The sequence below is a fragment of the Engraulis encrasicolus genome, chromosome 16 (assembly GCF_034702125.1).
Source record: "Engraulis encrasicolus isolate BLACKSEA-1 chromosome 16, IST_EnEncr_1.0, whole genome shotgun sequence".
Lineage (NCBI taxonomy): Eukaryota > Metazoa > Chordata > Actinopteri > Clupeiformes > Engraulidae > Engraulis > Engraulis encrasicolus.
In genome coordinates this window covers 31,351,272-31,367,941 of record NC_085872.1, presented here as the reverse complement: position 1 = coordinate 31,367,941, position 16,670 = coordinate 31,351,272, and the positions used below count along the sequence as shown (strand labels likewise).

At 42.6% G+C, this 16,670-nt stretch overlaps 1 protein-coding gene across 2 annotated transcripts; it reads right to left on the bottom strand.

Annotated features, from left to right (window-relative positions):
* Positions 1 to 1,363: 1,363 nt before the first annotated feature.
* On the bottom strand, positions 1,364 to 15,545 carry LOC134466502 (afadin- and alpha-actinin-binding protein-like). Of its 2 annotated transcripts, XM_063220401.1 has the most exons (12): positions 15,298 to 15,545; positions 14,224 to 14,267; positions 13,551 to 13,651; positions 11,982 to 12,185; positions 11,226 to 11,336; positions 10,310 to 10,436; positions 10,070 to 10,136; positions 9,201 to 9,354; positions 7,348 to 7,537; positions 6,890 to 7,017; positions 3,179 to 3,246; positions 1,364 to 2,208 (listed from the first exon to the last, which is right to left on the bottom strand). In XM_063220401.1, exons 2-11 carry the CDS (start codon positions 14,240 to 14,242, stop codon positions 3,217 to 3,219), a joined length of 1,131 nt encoding a protein of 376 aa, XP_063076471.1. In that variant the 5' UTR covers positions 14,243 to 14,267; positions 15,298 to 15,545; the 3' UTR covers positions 1,364 to 2,208; positions 3,179 to 3,216. The 2 variants fall into 2 exon arrangements, with proteins under 2 accessions (XP_063076471.1, XP_063076472.1); XM_063220402.1 differs by lacking the exon at positions 15,298 to 15,545 and having other exon boundaries at positions 14,224 to 14,332.
* Positions 15,546 to 16,670: the final 1,125 nt, after the last annotated feature.

The following is a 16,670-nucleotide window of genomic DNA, read 5'->3' as shown; positions in this document are numbered from 1 at the left end:
AATTAAATAGCCTACTTTTTACTTTTACTCAATTAGATTTTTCAATGGTTCTACCTAAGCATTTAAGAATTTTAAGTAAATATACTTTATTTTAATTACATTTTTCCTCATACTTTTTTCCATCTCTGCTCATTGTGTTTTAATATGGTTAAAATAAAACAAATCATAATGCTATTTTCCTATCTTCACCACATGATGATTGGATTATGTCAGGATGGACCAGGGTGCCCCACTTTCTGCTGAGTCACCTTCTGTGTTTCAAGAAATGTGCTCCAGGGGGCAGCAGAGAGATAAATCTTTATTTAGACAATCAGTTCACCAAGAAAAGGTAGCTTGGAGATTTCCATGTGTGTTGGAGCTCCACCAGGGGGCTCCAGAGCTACATACACACCAAGGTCTGGTGAGAACCAGGCTAGATTTAGAGTTAAATGTGATTTTTTAAAAAGGTAGTTACTGTACGTTTATCTAAACTTTCACTTGTGAATTTCACTTAGACTAGAGTGTCCCAGTCCCTGATTTCCATGAGCTTGCAGAAGAAGGCCAAGTAGTGCAAGTGAGCGGGACAATGTATATTGACAAAAAAAGTCCTTTCCAGTGTAACGGAGGCCAACTACCACAGTGTGAAGTGGAACATTAGTAAACCTCCCTCCAGAAGCCTCCTACAGTATTGGTAGCGCTGAGCTATCAGACTGGTCCTTTGGCTCAGCGGTATCGTGCAGTGGCTCCCATGCCCGAATTGATGAGTTGACTAGAAGGTGACGGTAGAGCATGACACTGGAGTGGATTTTCACTCCCGTCCCAGAAAAAAAATCCCATCCCATCCCGGACTGGAGAAAAAGAAACAAATCCCATACCGTCCACTCCTGAAAAGAATGCTTCCCAATCCTGCCCACTCCCACTCAAAATCAATCCCACTCCCATTTCATAGGCTATTTTAATGAAAAAATAAGCGAGCATTCCCGCTCTCATTCATTTTTATTCCCGCTCCTGCCCGCTCCCATTCATCTTTATTCCCGCTCCCATTCATCTTTATTCCCGCTCCTGCCTGCTCCCGTTCATCTTTAAAATTTTGACTCCCATCCCGCGGGGAATCCCACAGGACCCGCAGGACCCACAGGAATTCCTGAAAAATGTCATCCTCTAGGTGGCGGGTTCAAGCCCGAGTGGCAGACTGCGCAGGAACACTGCAGTTACACCGGCAAAAAATCTAGGGCAGCAATCCTCAGAGCAAGGATGTGGAGACTAAAGGGTTACTTGCAATGACCACATTACGGCACCCTGCAGTCCAGTTGAATGCAAACAAAACCTACACAGAAGAGCAATCACACATACTACAATTGTAATTTGTAATAATAAACTTTATTGCATTTGTCTCTTGTAAACTTGGATGTGTCAAACAGCACATTCAAAATGTTTTCCTACTGGAAGGATGCAGCACAGGATTTCAACATTCATAATATCAATCATTACATTCTTCAACAGATACATAGAAAAAAATATTAAAATTCTCTGTTTGTATTGTGTATAACATGTCAATGGCAAAAATAGCTAACAAAGATTTGTAAACTCTAAAAAAACATTTAGCTTTCAAGGTAAATGTTTATATTGTAAAAATACATATTTGTACAAAACTCCCACTGTGTTAATGGCACATGGAACCACAACACACAGTGCACACAATGAAATTGCATTTATGCCTCAGCCGTGCAAAGGGGCAGCCCAACAAGCTTGGTACTGGATACCATGCTCAATGTACAGTACCTCAGTCATAGTGAAGGATGGGGAGAGTGCTGGTTAATGACTCCCTCCACCCAGCATAGAGAATCAAACGGGCCAGCCTTGGCCAACAAAACAACTCCATAACTGATTGCCCATGACTGCCCCCACCAAATGAGATGTTCTAAAACATATTTTATTATTAATCTTAATTCATATTTTTATTTCTTCTTCATTTATAAAAAGCTTTATCACTATTTCTTTATTTCCTTTATACAGATTTTTGTTCCAAGTGTAACCATTAGTGTTAGAACACACACACGCGCGCGCACGCGCACGCACGCACACGCACACACACACACACACACACACACACACACACACACACACACACACACACACACACACACACACACACACACACACACACACACACACACACACACTGAATACAGTATTCAAACATCAAGGTGGCTGGTACCCATTCACTATCTGCAGAGCAAACAGAACAGAAAAAAGAGTTGATGTTATACATACAATGTCAGTGCTTCTAGCAACGAAACATATCTACATCACATTCTGGGTTGTGGCTATGCACTGACACACCCACCAATACCATTGAAGTAAAGTTTTTTTGCTCATTGGCTTGAAATGAGATTTCAATATCAAGTATACCAAACTAAGCAAATGTTACAACATAGTTCAATAGAATGAATACTTCATTGCATTTACTAGACTACTCAATTACATCCCTTGTCATTATTATTGATCTATTAATGGAGAAACAAACATACACCCGAAACGTTACTCAATACTATGTGAATTGTGGCCCTACGGTGGCACTAACGGTAGGGCACTCGTCTACTGTGCGGCCGACCCGGGTTCGAATCCAACCCAGGCCCTTTGCCAAACCTTCCCCGTCTCTCTCTCCCAACTTACTTCCTGTCACCACCTTCACTGTCCTGTCATATAAAACTGCAAATAAATGAAAAGCCCCCAAAAATACTTCAAAAATACTATGTGAATTATTAGAGGTGGCAGGTGGGAGATGAAAATGACTTGGGGAACATGGACAAATAACATCTTGCCACTTAAATTAAAATACAAGTGGACTCTACTAAACAAATTTTTTAAAAAGTTATTTTTACCGTAACCTCGGGTGCCCATATACATGCTTCTTTATGTTTAAATCCACATAAAATGGTTTCTGTTACACCTACTAAAATTATTTCACAACCGAATTGTTTCCCTTCCCCGTGGTTTAACACATGTTGATGTTAACTTGCTGCTGCAAAAGCTCAACAAGAGATAAACCAATGTAATGATTTGCCAAAAGGGTGACCAAACGTTCTCATACCAGTGTGTTATCTCAAACTACTTATTTTGAGTAAATTGTCTGAGGTGTGTATGTGTACGCTGACATTACTTTGTATGTGCACACTGTCATTACTTTCATCCATACCTGGCAATGTGGCAGTGCTTCTCTCTTGATCCAGTCATTCACTGATCGATCATCGCTTCAAACATTTGCTGAAATAAGAAGAAAAATGTTTTTCATTAATGACTATTCACCTGCCTGCCTAGCCATCTCCCCCACCATTATAGTACCATCTGTGTTTCACTTGTTTGAGGAAGTCCTGTGAGCAAATTATGTTCCGACCACCCTGCTTCCCATTTGCTACTACCAGAGAATCTCTAACAGGGAGAATGTTCACACTGATTGGTTCCCATTGTAGCCAGTTTGCTTTGCATGCATACTGCAGTTCCTATGGAGTGTCCACTAGTTGGCAAGCGTCGGTCAGTCCTTCATGTGGGAAAATGTATGTAATGGAAAGGGGAACCCATATGCTAAATACATTGCTACTGTGATTTCCGGTCACAAATATCATCAACAAAACATTCCTGGTAAGCACTATGACTGTTGTTTAACAATAGGCTGTATTGACAAATCGTTCAGGTGTGTAGTTTTACAGCAGGTTAAAAGATTTCGACCTGTACTCGCTAGCATCCCGATAAAAATTGAGCTTCGTGACCCAGTATATAATAATCTAGTGGCGCAAAATAATCAAAACGCTACTCAAATGGGGTCTTATTATTTCTAGCTTCGAACTGAATATTAATATTTCAGGACAAAAAATTATTTAAAAAATCACAAAAATTATAATGGTAGAAAACTCCATTGACACCCATTCATTTTGCACTTAGGTAGGATTAGGGTTAGCCAGTTGTGGCTAGTAGCTAGTTCCGTGAGTGAACACCCCCTGCTACTACTAAGATAAATGTTGGACAAAAGATGTTATTCCAGAGTGGCAAGAAGGATTATAGTGCATTCCAGACTAAATCCAACCAATAGGAGAGCGTACTTCTACCATCTCCTACTACGAAAAATGCACTGGAAAAATGCCAGTCAAAGTGGGACCTCCCACTAGTGAACTGGGGGGACCTCATTGTACTCCTACTCCAACAAATTGCAGTCGGGGGATAATGGCAGAGCCCATGGAGCCACTATTTAAAATGTCAATAAATAAGTGAAACTTTATTTCTCTCATGTATGGTTGCTCCAGACACAGTCATTTTAACTCAACATCTACTTCATGTTATATCATCATATTGTGTCCACATAGGTATAACATAAGCCAGAAATAATAGCTATTACAGTTCTTTTGGCTCAAATCAAAACACCTCACTAAAGTCAGTTAAACAGCAGCGGTCACTATGGTTGTAGAACTGCCACGTCAACTGTCTGGAATGGGACCTGAAACATTGTGACGACCCTGTAGGCCCCCTCCTGGTGCTAGCTAGCCAGTGCACGGGCAAGGCTGGTGTCAGGTGGGTTAATTGCAATAGGTGCGATCGAGATGTTGTCAACGCATGCATGCGCATTTAGACAGCAATGCACCCTGGATGAAAATGCTGCATGACGGTTAGATTTCCTGTCAAACTTCGAAATTTCGTCGATGTTGCGTTGACGAGGTGACATGTCACATGGTGTCAAACTATCGCGGGATGAATGCGGCTGCAGTCAGATCTTGCAACCTCTGCAGTTGCTTATCCCCTTCAACGCTCGTCTGCGGACTGCCTACGAGGTCAAGCGCCCCATGAACTGGTTGGTCAACAACTCACTCACGTGTGTATATGGGTCTTGTCTCACACCTCTACACAAGTTTGCGCAGGTCCCCACTTCAGCTCCTCCTCACTGCCTGTCCCCCCACTCCTCACACGTGGTGTGTTAGTAGAGCAAACCGGTGCGAGCTCATAGTCTCGTTCATATTTGTGGCCGACTGTAAATGCGCTGTATTTAATAACACCCACATCGTGACAACAAGTTCTCGCTCACGTGCTTCGTCAATGTTGGTCGACAGCAACACAAGTCGTATGGGCCTATTCATTGGGTGCACTTGGTCGGTGCCTTGCTTTAAAGGTGGAGCTCTGCTCTAGCTCAGTAGGCACTCCTAGGCGGACACACGGCCGGTCTCTCTCTATTCTCTCACTTTCTGTTCTGTCTGTCTCCCCCTTTGTTCTACTATGTGCCTCCATTCTCCACTCACTGACATGCTATGCATTCACTTACACAGTCCATGCCATACTGCACCAACACTATTTTGATCATACCCTAGACAATTGAAGTTTGAACTTGTAAATAAAACATAACTATTTTGACCTGTACATTTTTGTGTTGTGGCTTTTGTCACGAGCCGGGTCGTAACAACATGCAGGTAGGAGAAGTGCGATCTTCTACCAGTTTGGATTGGGTCTACCTGTAGAATGCATCATTAGAGCCAGGAAAATATTGATTATGATAAAGCATGAAATGTATTCCACTATGGAATGGAATGGACCTAATTCCACTATGGACTTAATTTTAGAAAGCACTGAAATGCTAGGCTTTGAACATGTTCAGTTTCAGACCATTAAATATAACAGACAACTGGTAGAATGTTGCGCTGGGCTTGTGGATTGTTACTTACTAATACAGTGGCTCAGGGCAAACCTCACAAACATTGTCTCACTGATCTATCTCTCTTTGCCCAATGATGTTTGGCAATGTAGAGATAGCTGCTCAGTATATTCCATGAATCACTTAACCCCCATTTCACAGTCTCTGTTATAACCTAATTTCCACCAAAATTGTAATGACAAAGTTACTTGAGGTCGGCAGCCCCATCCATCTGCACAAAGAGGCTACTAAAGCGTCGTCTAGCAAAGAAAGATAACCCAAGCTCCGTCCACCCAATGCAAAGGAGTGTGCTCAAGTTTGATCTCCTAAACAGGTTTTGTCCCCTCCTTCTTCTCCTGTTTTTGTGGTTCTTGGTGGTGGCTTGCACAAGCTGTGCGCTACTGCCATCTACAGCGCCAAGGGAACTCCATTTATTCTCAACCTAAGGTCTCCAAAGGTCTCCCAACTGAAGGTCTCCTAAAGGGCTGTTCACCAGACATCACATGGATCCAGGAAATGTCTGAGTCTGAAGTATCTTACTCTACTACAGGGGTGTCAAACTCAAATTGACCGAGGGCCAAAATCAAAATATGGAACGAAGTCGAGGGCCGAACTCAAGATTATTTGTTAATAAATGGACTAAAATCCTGCAGGCACGCACTTAATACTCATAGTTTAATTTCACAAACTGGCACATATTGTGTTGCATAGGAGTGTGAGCTGTGTCATTGGCCTGGGCCCGCTCATACTTCTGAGAAACACCAAATTTCATGTTCAAGTCTTGGTACACTGTACATTAATGATGTATGAGGGCCAACTGTAATACACATTTGAAATGATCTCGCGGGCCGAATAAAAGGACTCCGCGGGCCAGATTTGGCCCCCGGGCCTGAGTTTGACACCCCTGCTCTACTAGATGATTTGAAGAGGGGATGTCTGTTCTGCAGCCTTGGTGATGCTCACCGTCGAGGACAGCAGTATCAAGACAAGCTGGGCTACTTCACAGTGACTAGACCCAGGGATGGCTGGAGCACTCAGCAACTTTTTTTTTAGAGGTTTTTTTTTATTATTTTGGTGCACAAAATGACTGACTCAGAGTCTGGGGAAGGCGCAGGTACGCCGAAACATCAGTCATTTTATGCACCAAAATAATAAAAAACCTCCAAAAAAGTTGCTGAGTGCTCCAGTCATCCCTGGGTCTACTAGACTATTCTTTGAGGCTGCTCTGCTACTCACTTCCTGGTTGGTGTGTTTCTGACCCGGCTCCACTTCTTCTCCTCTTCCAGCCTTGGTCTCCCTACCCTCCGGCGTAGAGGTGACCTGATGACCACCCTCCTGACATGTGACATTTACAGTACCTGTTGCTATACACAACATGAAGACAAAGAAAATATAAACACATGGGAACAGCAGGTGTCTGTGTGTGTGTGTGTGTGTGTGTGTGTGTGTGTGTGTGTGTGTGTGTGTGTGTGTGTGTGTGTGTGTGTGTGCGTGCGTGCGTGCGTGCGTGCGTGCGTGTGATAGTCTGTTTGCGCAATGTCACTCACACATATCCCCAGACCCTCCCAATGAAATGTACACACATTTAAAGTAACTATCAAATGCTTGTGCAGCTGCACAATGCACTCATTAAGCTGAATGGCACAGAAAGAAGAAACAAAACATTATCAAAGGAGTAGAGGCATGTAGGCTACCCTGGATGTGGTCCATGAGCCTTTGCCAGTCCTGCCGGATGCTGGTGGTGAGCGGCTCACGAGCCCTTTTAGGAGATGGCTCCTCCCTGCTGGACTTATCCACCTCCACCCCCACTGGCTCCTCCGATACTGCTGCCTCCACACCCGCCTCCTCACCTGGCCTCCCCTCAGCCTGTCTGGCCTCTGCCTCCTGGAGGTTCATGAGCAGTCAGTTAGTCAGTCAAGGTTGTCATGAAGCCCTGGGGTCCAACTAAATATCTAACCGCCAGCTCTTTCCTTTTCACTCGAGGCCTTGTGATGCCAGGCAAGACGTCATTGACGATAGAAGTTTTGATGAATATCTCACAAAAGCACTCCTCAAAGGACATTTTCTCATTTGCAATCGGGATGGTAAAAAACAAATTGCCCAAAAGTTGTTGTGCCGCGGCTGACAGCAGGGAGGGGGGGGTGGTGGTGTTAGAGAAGCACAAGGCCACAAGCACAAGGTGCGGAGTAGGGATGCAAACGATTAATCGATTAATCGACTTTAATCGACCAATACATTAATCGATTAAAAAACATTAATCGCAATTAATCGACAATTCAACTGACAAGAGACCTAGGTGAAATGGGCATGTGAAGAGTGTGTGTGAAGAGGGGTGTGAATAATGGGAATATTTAAATCACCTTTGGATTAAAGAATTGAAACAGAATGAATTTAAATGTCATATTTTATCTAAATTTTTAATCAAAATTTTTAGATTTAGTAGTTTTTTTTCCCCAAGAAATATTGAGATTTCAGGGGAAACACCGCTTATCAATGAATCGTAAGTCGATCGATAAGGCTATCAACTAATAATTAATGAATTAATCGATAATTTGCATCCCTAGTGAAGACTGGAGCCTAGATATGAAGAGTTCAGATGCAAAACCCCCTGAGTGCCTTTCCAGAAACATGTCCTAATTCATTTGTATGTAATGCTAATCTATCTAAATTGCATATTTTTTCTTTTATTTATGTAATTTCAATATTTATATGCATTATCAAGTACATGAATTTAAACCAAACCAACAACAGGGTTCCCTAAAAATATAGAAGCGCAGGTCTTCAGAAATGGAGTTAGGGGGTTTTGCATCTGAACTCTTCATATTCAGTTGGACCCTTGTTGTCCCCGGTCATTGCAAACAAACAGTCAATTTCCTACCAATACTACGCCCCTCGTCGTCATGGAAACTGTATAGCAATTAGTTAAAATCAGATATTTCACTATTCACATATCTTTTGAACCAGACATGGCACAAAGACAAATGAGACCACTTCTTCATAGAATTATTCCAACATGGGGAAATGTCAGAATTGAACTAGCCTAATGCCTGCACAGTTTCCAAGATGACCTCTGAAAAACACTCACAGGACCATTTGCAGCAATGTCTTTTTGTGAACTCAAATATTTGTAGTGTAATCATAAAGTCACGACCAGAGATATTGGCTGTCCGATACCAGAACATTTTCGTTGTAGAATGGATGAGCAAGAGCAGTTATTGGACACCTGCACACATGCACAAACCCTTCAACACGCCATACTGTCTACATTACATACATGAGAATATACCATCAAAGAATCTGGACTGTCCTGTTGAGGAATGGTAAACTCAAAACACAGGCGTGAAGCTGAAACATGATCTCCAAAAATTCCGTGCTCCTGGACACGGATGTTAAGGACATAAAATCCGTGTCCAGGGGCACGGATTTTGCCAAAATTCCGTGCTCCTGGACACGGAATTATTTTCCGTGATGGACACACAGAAGTGCTCTCTCTTAACTCCCACAGGAACCTGGTTTGAAGGGTTGTGAAGTATGAAAGTTCACTCACCAGCCCAAGACTGTTCCGCATTGGGTTCAAGACCTTCTCGATGTCCTTCTCGAAGTCTCTAAGGACGCTCTTGAGGTCTGCAATTTCTTCCACAAGAGTGCTTTGCTGTGCCTCGTATTTATGCAGAAGGTCTTGAAACATTTCAGTCTCGTTTCTAAACCAAAAGTGGGACGGACAGACAGACAGACAGACAGACAGACAGACAGACAGACAGACACACACACACACACACACACACACACACACACACACACACACACACACGTACACACCAAGAATTAGACCAACTTCAACATTATTCCATAGGCATGACACACAAGCCGTGAGACTAAAGGATTGATGCAAGGGCCACATCACTACCTTTTTTAAGTTCTTTCAGCCATTTTCTGTCTGTTGATGCTACTTCTAGTTACAAGCTAACAATTATCATTGAATCTTATGGGTCCAGGTAGCAGCTACCTGGACCCGTAAGATTAGCTGAATTATTTGATTCAAGGGGAGGTGTAAAATGAGCTGATTTCGAGGAATGGTACAGTAAGAGAACACATGGGTTGCGTTCCAATATGCAACCTTGCATCCTCCACTTGGGCTTGTGGCCTCTTACCAGGAAGTAATACGCCGTGATGACATCACTGACAACAGCATTACATTGCAATATCTCACAAAAGCTCAATTGTAAAGTAATTTTCTCATTTTGAAACAGGATGGTAATATGAAGAATAGTCAACCAAAAATTGTTTTGGCTAGGCAGACAGCTGGGAAACTTAATTATTTGCTGCACGGAGGCGAGGCATCAGAAAACGTGAGGCCACAAGCCCAAGGGGAGGACGCAAGGTCCCATATTGGAATGCACACATGAGGAATGTTACCCCCTGTCTGTCCTCCAAACTCCCCGTCTTCCATCTGCCCGTTCAATTGAGTCTGAGATCTCGATTCCTGATGAAACAAAGCAGGGGACTGACTTAGTTGGCATCTTTCTAACAGAAACTTGCAACATCAGATGCCATCATCATCTAATTATCATTACATCAACAAGATGGGACTTTTTTTCTAACACATTGTCTAAAAGGAAAAAATGGCATTCTATGCATTCTATGCAATAGACTCACCCATCCTCCTGTCTCGCTTATCAGACAGCAAACGCTCTTTTAATTTAAAAGTATCTCTTTCCAGCCTCCTCATGTTATGCTGGTATTGTGTGGCCCGGCTGGAAATCATTTTCTGCAACTTCATGACCTGAGGATGATAATCAAAACACATCCAATTCAGAAAGCCCAATAACTTTCGAGAGGGTAGCTAAAGCAGTCTACGGTGGCATGTCTTAACGTAGTGGTTCCCAAACTTTTTCTGGTGGGAACCCCTTTTGGACCTAAGAATATTTTCACAATATTTTTCCAAATCCAAAAACATAATTTTGCTTATTTTTCGAGTAAATTTGACTTGACTTGACTAAATCACCAGAAGGGTAAACATATGTATTACTCATTGAAGGGAACATTGTTACTAACAATGTGTAGAAAGGTTATAAAGGCATATATTCAAGGTTTTATGAAAACTGTCAATTCTGTCTGCGACCCCCCTGCAGTACCTACACAATAGAGCATGACACAGGAGTGGGTTTTCACTCCCGTCCCATCCTGGTCCCAGAAAAAAAATCCCATCCCGTCCCATCCCAGACTGGAGTAAAAGAAACAAATCCCATCCCGTCCACTCCTGAAAAGAATGTTTCCCAATCCTGCCCACTCCCACTCAAAATCAATCCCACTCCCGTTTCATCAAAATTCGAGGCTTTTTTTAATGAAAAAATAAGCGAGCATTCCCGCTCTCGTTCATTTTTATTCCCGCTCCTGCCCGCTCCCATTCATCTTTATTCCCGCTCCTGCCCGCTCCCGTTCATCTTTGAATTTTAACTCCCACCCCGCGGGAATCCCGCAGGTCCCACGGGACCCACGGGAATTCCAGAAAAATGTCATGCTCTACTACACAACCCCTAGTTTGGGAACCACAGTCTTAACGGGTCCTTACCTCCTCTTTTTCTGTTTTGTGTGAGGCCTGCAGAGCCTTGAGGCTCTCCATGAGCTGCCTCTCACCCTCCTGCAGCCTCGCATTTTCCCTCTTGCTTCCCTCTAAGTGATCCTGTGACACAAAAAGGTCAAAGGTACATATTTAAAAAAAACAATACAATACAACTCCATTAACAAACTCATGGGCTTTGGTGGGAAGTGTCAGTGCGGTAATAATTAGGGTAGCCACCATCGAATGGAATCGTTTTAAGGGGAGCATTTTTTTATCAGTGTCTCTAGGCATTCAAAAACTTTGAGGAGATTTTGATAGCAAGTGAACTCGAGTAGGCTAAGTTGTGTCGTTTCAGAGGTTATTGTCGTGTCCTGTGAAATAACTCAACGTGAGTCTTGACTGTATGACTGCCATCTTTAATCTGTATCTCTCTGGTCCCTCTGGTCCCTACTATCACCCTCCAATAAACAGGCAACAGCTCCCCCCAACTGGCAAGGATAATATTGCAACATAAACACAACACCACAGTTATAACTGTTGACACTTCCCCCTGTCGTGTTTTAGCCTATAATGCGATGGGATAATAGTAAATGGATCCTGAAAACATGTTGTTGCCTCAGCTGCCTCCTACAGCCGTCGCTAATATATTAATAATACAATTCCTTTACAACCTGTCAGGCTGCACAATGCAGCAGCTCTCTCCTTGTCACTGGTGTGTGTGGTGCGTGCGTGTGTGTGTTCGTTCGTTCGCACGTGCGTCAGTACCTTCAGGCGAGCGTGGCTGTTGCGCAGATGTTCAAGGTCACTGCTGGTCCGGACGATCTGGGCCTGCAGCTCCTCTCGGACCCTTAGGGAGCGCTGGGCCACCTGCAGCAGTTGGATCACCAGGTTGATGGCTGGCACAGCCTGCAGTCCCGCTCCTCCTTCGCATGGCTGCAGAGACTCTGGTAAGCCCAGGGAGGCCACCTCCTGCACATGTGACACACGGACGCACGCACGCACGCACGCACGCACACACACACACACACACGTGCACGCACACACACACACACACACACACACACACACACACACAGAGTGTGGAAATGTTTTATAGTTTTACTTTTACCAGTAACAACAAAACTACCCCAGCAAAAGGGGTCAAAACATGTGTCCAGGATTTGGGCCCCGCATGTGGCGAGGGCCCCAGCATGTGGGTGTGCTCCAATAGCAATGGCCTCACGAAGTAGGATTGGTGCAGTGTGTAACACACACACACACACGCACACACACACACACACACACACACACACACACACACACACACACACACACACACACACACACACACACACACACACACACACACACACACACACACACACAAATGATTCTCATGCATCCATGTCAATTTAGTCAAGAGTTGTAAGCAATTGGACTTCTTTTTGAAGCTTGAAGAAATTTTGTCTGTTTTTCTGTCAATTTTGTCCGCTTTTCTCCCTCAGTTCTTATTCTGAGGGATTGTGAATCGTCTTCTAGCCACAAATAGAAAGCCTGTTGCCCACAACTAAAATCTTGACACACACTCATTGCAATTAGCAAGTGATAACAGGCACAACACACATGCACATGCTATACACCCATAAGGCAATTCAATTGAGGTATACCTTCTGTTAAGCCTGGCTTGAGAAACTGCAGTGTAAAAGGAGATCAAACACAGTTTAGGCTTTGATTGACTAACATTTATGATATTAAATCAAAATGATGCTCATTTATCATGGGTTTAAATAGTCTAACAAAGGGCAGTCTGGACAGACTGAAAATTGGAATGTGTGTAGGTTCGTAATAAAGATGTAATATGCGAGAGAAATATGTGTGAGAAATTCGTGATTGGCTGCAATATATTAGCAGATCCTTGTGCTTTGTCTGCCCACCTGTGCAGGTCTTTTCAGTTAACCCAGTTCAGTTCTGCAGCCACTGCAGGAGTGATTGGACCATATGGTCATTATGACACGCATTTAAAATGATGGTAACACTTTACTTAACGCCGGTGTCATAAGCATGTCATTACAGTGTCATAATAGTGTCATGACACAATTATGCATGTGTCATAAACATTATATCTATGTCATGAACATTTTATGACTGTTGGCCTTAAGTGACATTGGGTTATGGCAAAGACAACCCAAGGTTGTCATGACACTACTATGACACTGTAATGACATGCTTATGACACCGGCGTCAAGTAAGGTATTACTGAAATGATTCAATAGCAATGGTGACCGTATTGTTGAACCAGAGAATTGTAAGCTTGCCATTTGGCCATATGGGTTTGGTAAAACAAACCTTACAAACCTGATTGATGTAAGTGATGTAGCCTGCAGTGTTCTCTTCTGTGCAAATTGCTGATGTCACTGGTAGCATCTGAGGAGCCAGCAAAAGACCAATGTCGAGCTCTTTCAACAGAAAAGGGAGGGAGAAATGAACAGTGATTAAGCCTGAATTGAGAAACATTTAAACAGTTACACCTAGCAACCTTTGAACCCCCGGATATCTTGAATTTGAAGAGAGATCAGTGGCCAGATGGTAGTAAGGTGAAGGGTTTAGGACTTGTGGTGTGGGTCAGATGTGTTTGGCCTTCCTTGTAATTTGATTATAAAGGCTATGGATACCAGGTAGCTCCATTTTCATGACTTATTAAGCAGACAGTGAAATTACCAGTTAGAAGACTTATTATGGTACAGTGGTTGGCCTGTATACTGTCCATGCTGTAATATATCGGTGCCAGACTTTACGAGGGAAACCATATAAAAGTGGTCCATGTTCATGGTGATTCACAACTGCATTACTAGCCAGGTGAAGTCATGTCAGTCATACTACCAGAGACGGTTTAAATGCATTAATTAATTAGAATAGAGAATCTTTGATACTACTTTCATTCTTTGTATGTATTCCAAGAGGTTGGGTTACCACACAAAACATTTTTTTTTTTTACAGAAACAGTTTAACTTAAAGGATGGCCACTAACCAAATTGCTGTTCGGCCATGTCCTCTGGTGTGTTCTGGTTAGACCTGAAATGGAACAACGTGCCACAATGGATTACTATCCACGCTCGTGGCACTGGATTAGCACACTACTCAACAGCAGTGACGGATTACATAGTGGTGGTGGGTAGTAGCCTACTGTGAAGTTATGTTGGCTAAGGTCAGGGCTAAAATACGCACTCAATAGAATTCATGGTGCTTGGAAAATATGATACTCTGCCCTGCCCCTCAATTAGCCTACCAATAACGCGGGTTGTTATTATGCCCTTATCGCTTCAAGCAACAGCAGAGCCAGAAAGACTGCTGTAAACATTTGTGAACCCTGGTCGAAACCCCAATGGAATCCTTGCTGTGCACTTATCTCCTGAAATGAACATGTGTGTGCAAAGCCGCGTTACTTTATCCTGCTTTTAGGTGTGGCCCTAAATAACGACCACTTCACATCAGTAGTAGTCACAGAACGCAGACAGAAATGCAGCAAAATAAGCATCTTCCCTCTTTATCCATTAGGTTTTAATCCTTAGTGCGTGTGGCACGATCCACCATTGCCGAAACGCACTTCTTCAGGGAGGTCAGTAAAACAACTGGGATTAAGTATTTGCAAAACCAAAATAGTGCAACTCGGCAGTTAGTATTACAAGGATGGATAGAAGAAATCCCCCGTCCGCTATTGCACGGTGATCACTACGTTTGTTTTAAAGGATTCGTGCGTAAATCCATTCAACGCAAACGCAGTGAACAATTTTTGTTGATACCGATTGCTCATGCAATTAACAACGGACAGACTAGCAAACTTTAATGATACAATCTTCTGTTACCAGTGTACTTCTACGTCTAGTGTAAGTGTCGATGACGAACCATCTCTGATTGGCGGTGCCAAGTAATCAAAACTAAACGCATCCCAAAAGCACATTCCCGGACTCATACGTCGCCGAATCAACCAGATTACTTTCATCTACAACAAACAACACAACTATTATAATTTACTTGATTGGGCGCCAAGCAAGTATGTTTAGAAGTAGCCTATTCAACAAAGCGCTTTTGTTCAGATACTTACAATGAAGGTGTTTTGGCTTCCGACGCGCAGGTGAAAATTCCATAAGGAAGCAGGTAGGCTACAGTACCCTACTTTTCAGGACTCATTCATACGCCAGCATTATTAACGCGCGCTCTCATTAAAATTGTGTCAACCCCACAGTTGTGTTTCCATAACATCTGCCAAATAGCCTACGTCTCTACTATTGGGGTTAATTGTTTTTCAACTTATTTTTTCAACTTATTTATTAAACAATTCACGAACCCGGAAACACCAGTCTTTAAATCGTCGGATTACGCAGTGACATCACCACAAACATACCGCCCCACGAACTGATCTGTAGAAGACTTGGCTGGCAGGCCAACTGAACGTGTGTCATGCAAGATCACGCAGCCACTGTTTTTGGTAGGTCAATCATGTATTTTGGCGTTTGATATTATGGAACATGAACTGCTGTTCTATAAATAGCTTAGTCCACAAGCAGAACTGATGCTGGCCTAACAAAAACACTGGAACATTTGGGTGGGGGTCATCCATGTGTTCCTCCAGTCCGGTCCATGTCCCACTGGTATAACTACTGTATAACAGTGATATTTTGTATTCCAGCTGGGTTACAAATTAATCTCTCTCTATTAATAACTATTTGAACATTTCATGTGAAATCACACTCTGGGGCCCGGCTTGTACATGTTTTAATGAAACGTGTTTCCTTTTGCTAGGTAGAAACCCATAACTGCCATAAAGTCTTAATTAAGTCTTAATAAACATTCATCCTTGATGATGTCAGTCAATTTAAGTCATACATAGGTGATTTTGATGTTGTTTGAATGCTCTTTTCTGGTGCTACAAATTACACAAATAGCATGGAATAAAACAATTAGGCCTATCCAAGAATTAATTATGAGATATAAAAAAAAATGAAAAATGCAATATCAAATTTCTTGTCTAAGCTAAGCCTCCAATGTCAGAAACAATGATAACGTGATAATGGAGTAGTGAGAGGGTGGGGCACTCATGTCAGGTGGGGTACTCTTCTCTAATGCTACTCCACTACTTTATTATGACTCATTTCAAGCTTTAAAGGGACACTGTGCAGGAAATGGTCAAAAAAGGTACTGCAACTATGCTGCTCATTGAAACTGGGCTGCCTATTGCCAAATTTGATCTTTACATGAAAGTTTACTAGGTCATTTTTGCAGCTAAAAATGGCTATTTTTGGAAATTCAAAATGGCGGACCATGGAGAAGATACCCCTTTTCATGTATGAAAAGTGCAATTTTTCCAGTCATAATGAATACTTAGAATTTGATGCTGGTGGTAAGTATTCATGGGCAGCATGAATTCTGGAAATAAACAACTAAAAATCTCACACAGTGTCCCTTTAAGTCAAATGA

Bases quoted from the DNA above. Each gene is read 5' to 3' on its own strand.
- LOC134466502 (XM_063220401.1), bottom strand. The intron at 9,355-10,069 runs GTAACATTCCTC...CTTTTGGTTTAG, and splicing joins GTTTGGAGGACAGACAGGGG to AAACGAGACTGAAATGTTTC. The intron at 7,018-7,347 runs GTAGCCTACATG...TGTTGTGTATAG, and splicing joins GCTCATGGACCACATCCAGG to CAACAGGTACTGTAAATGTC.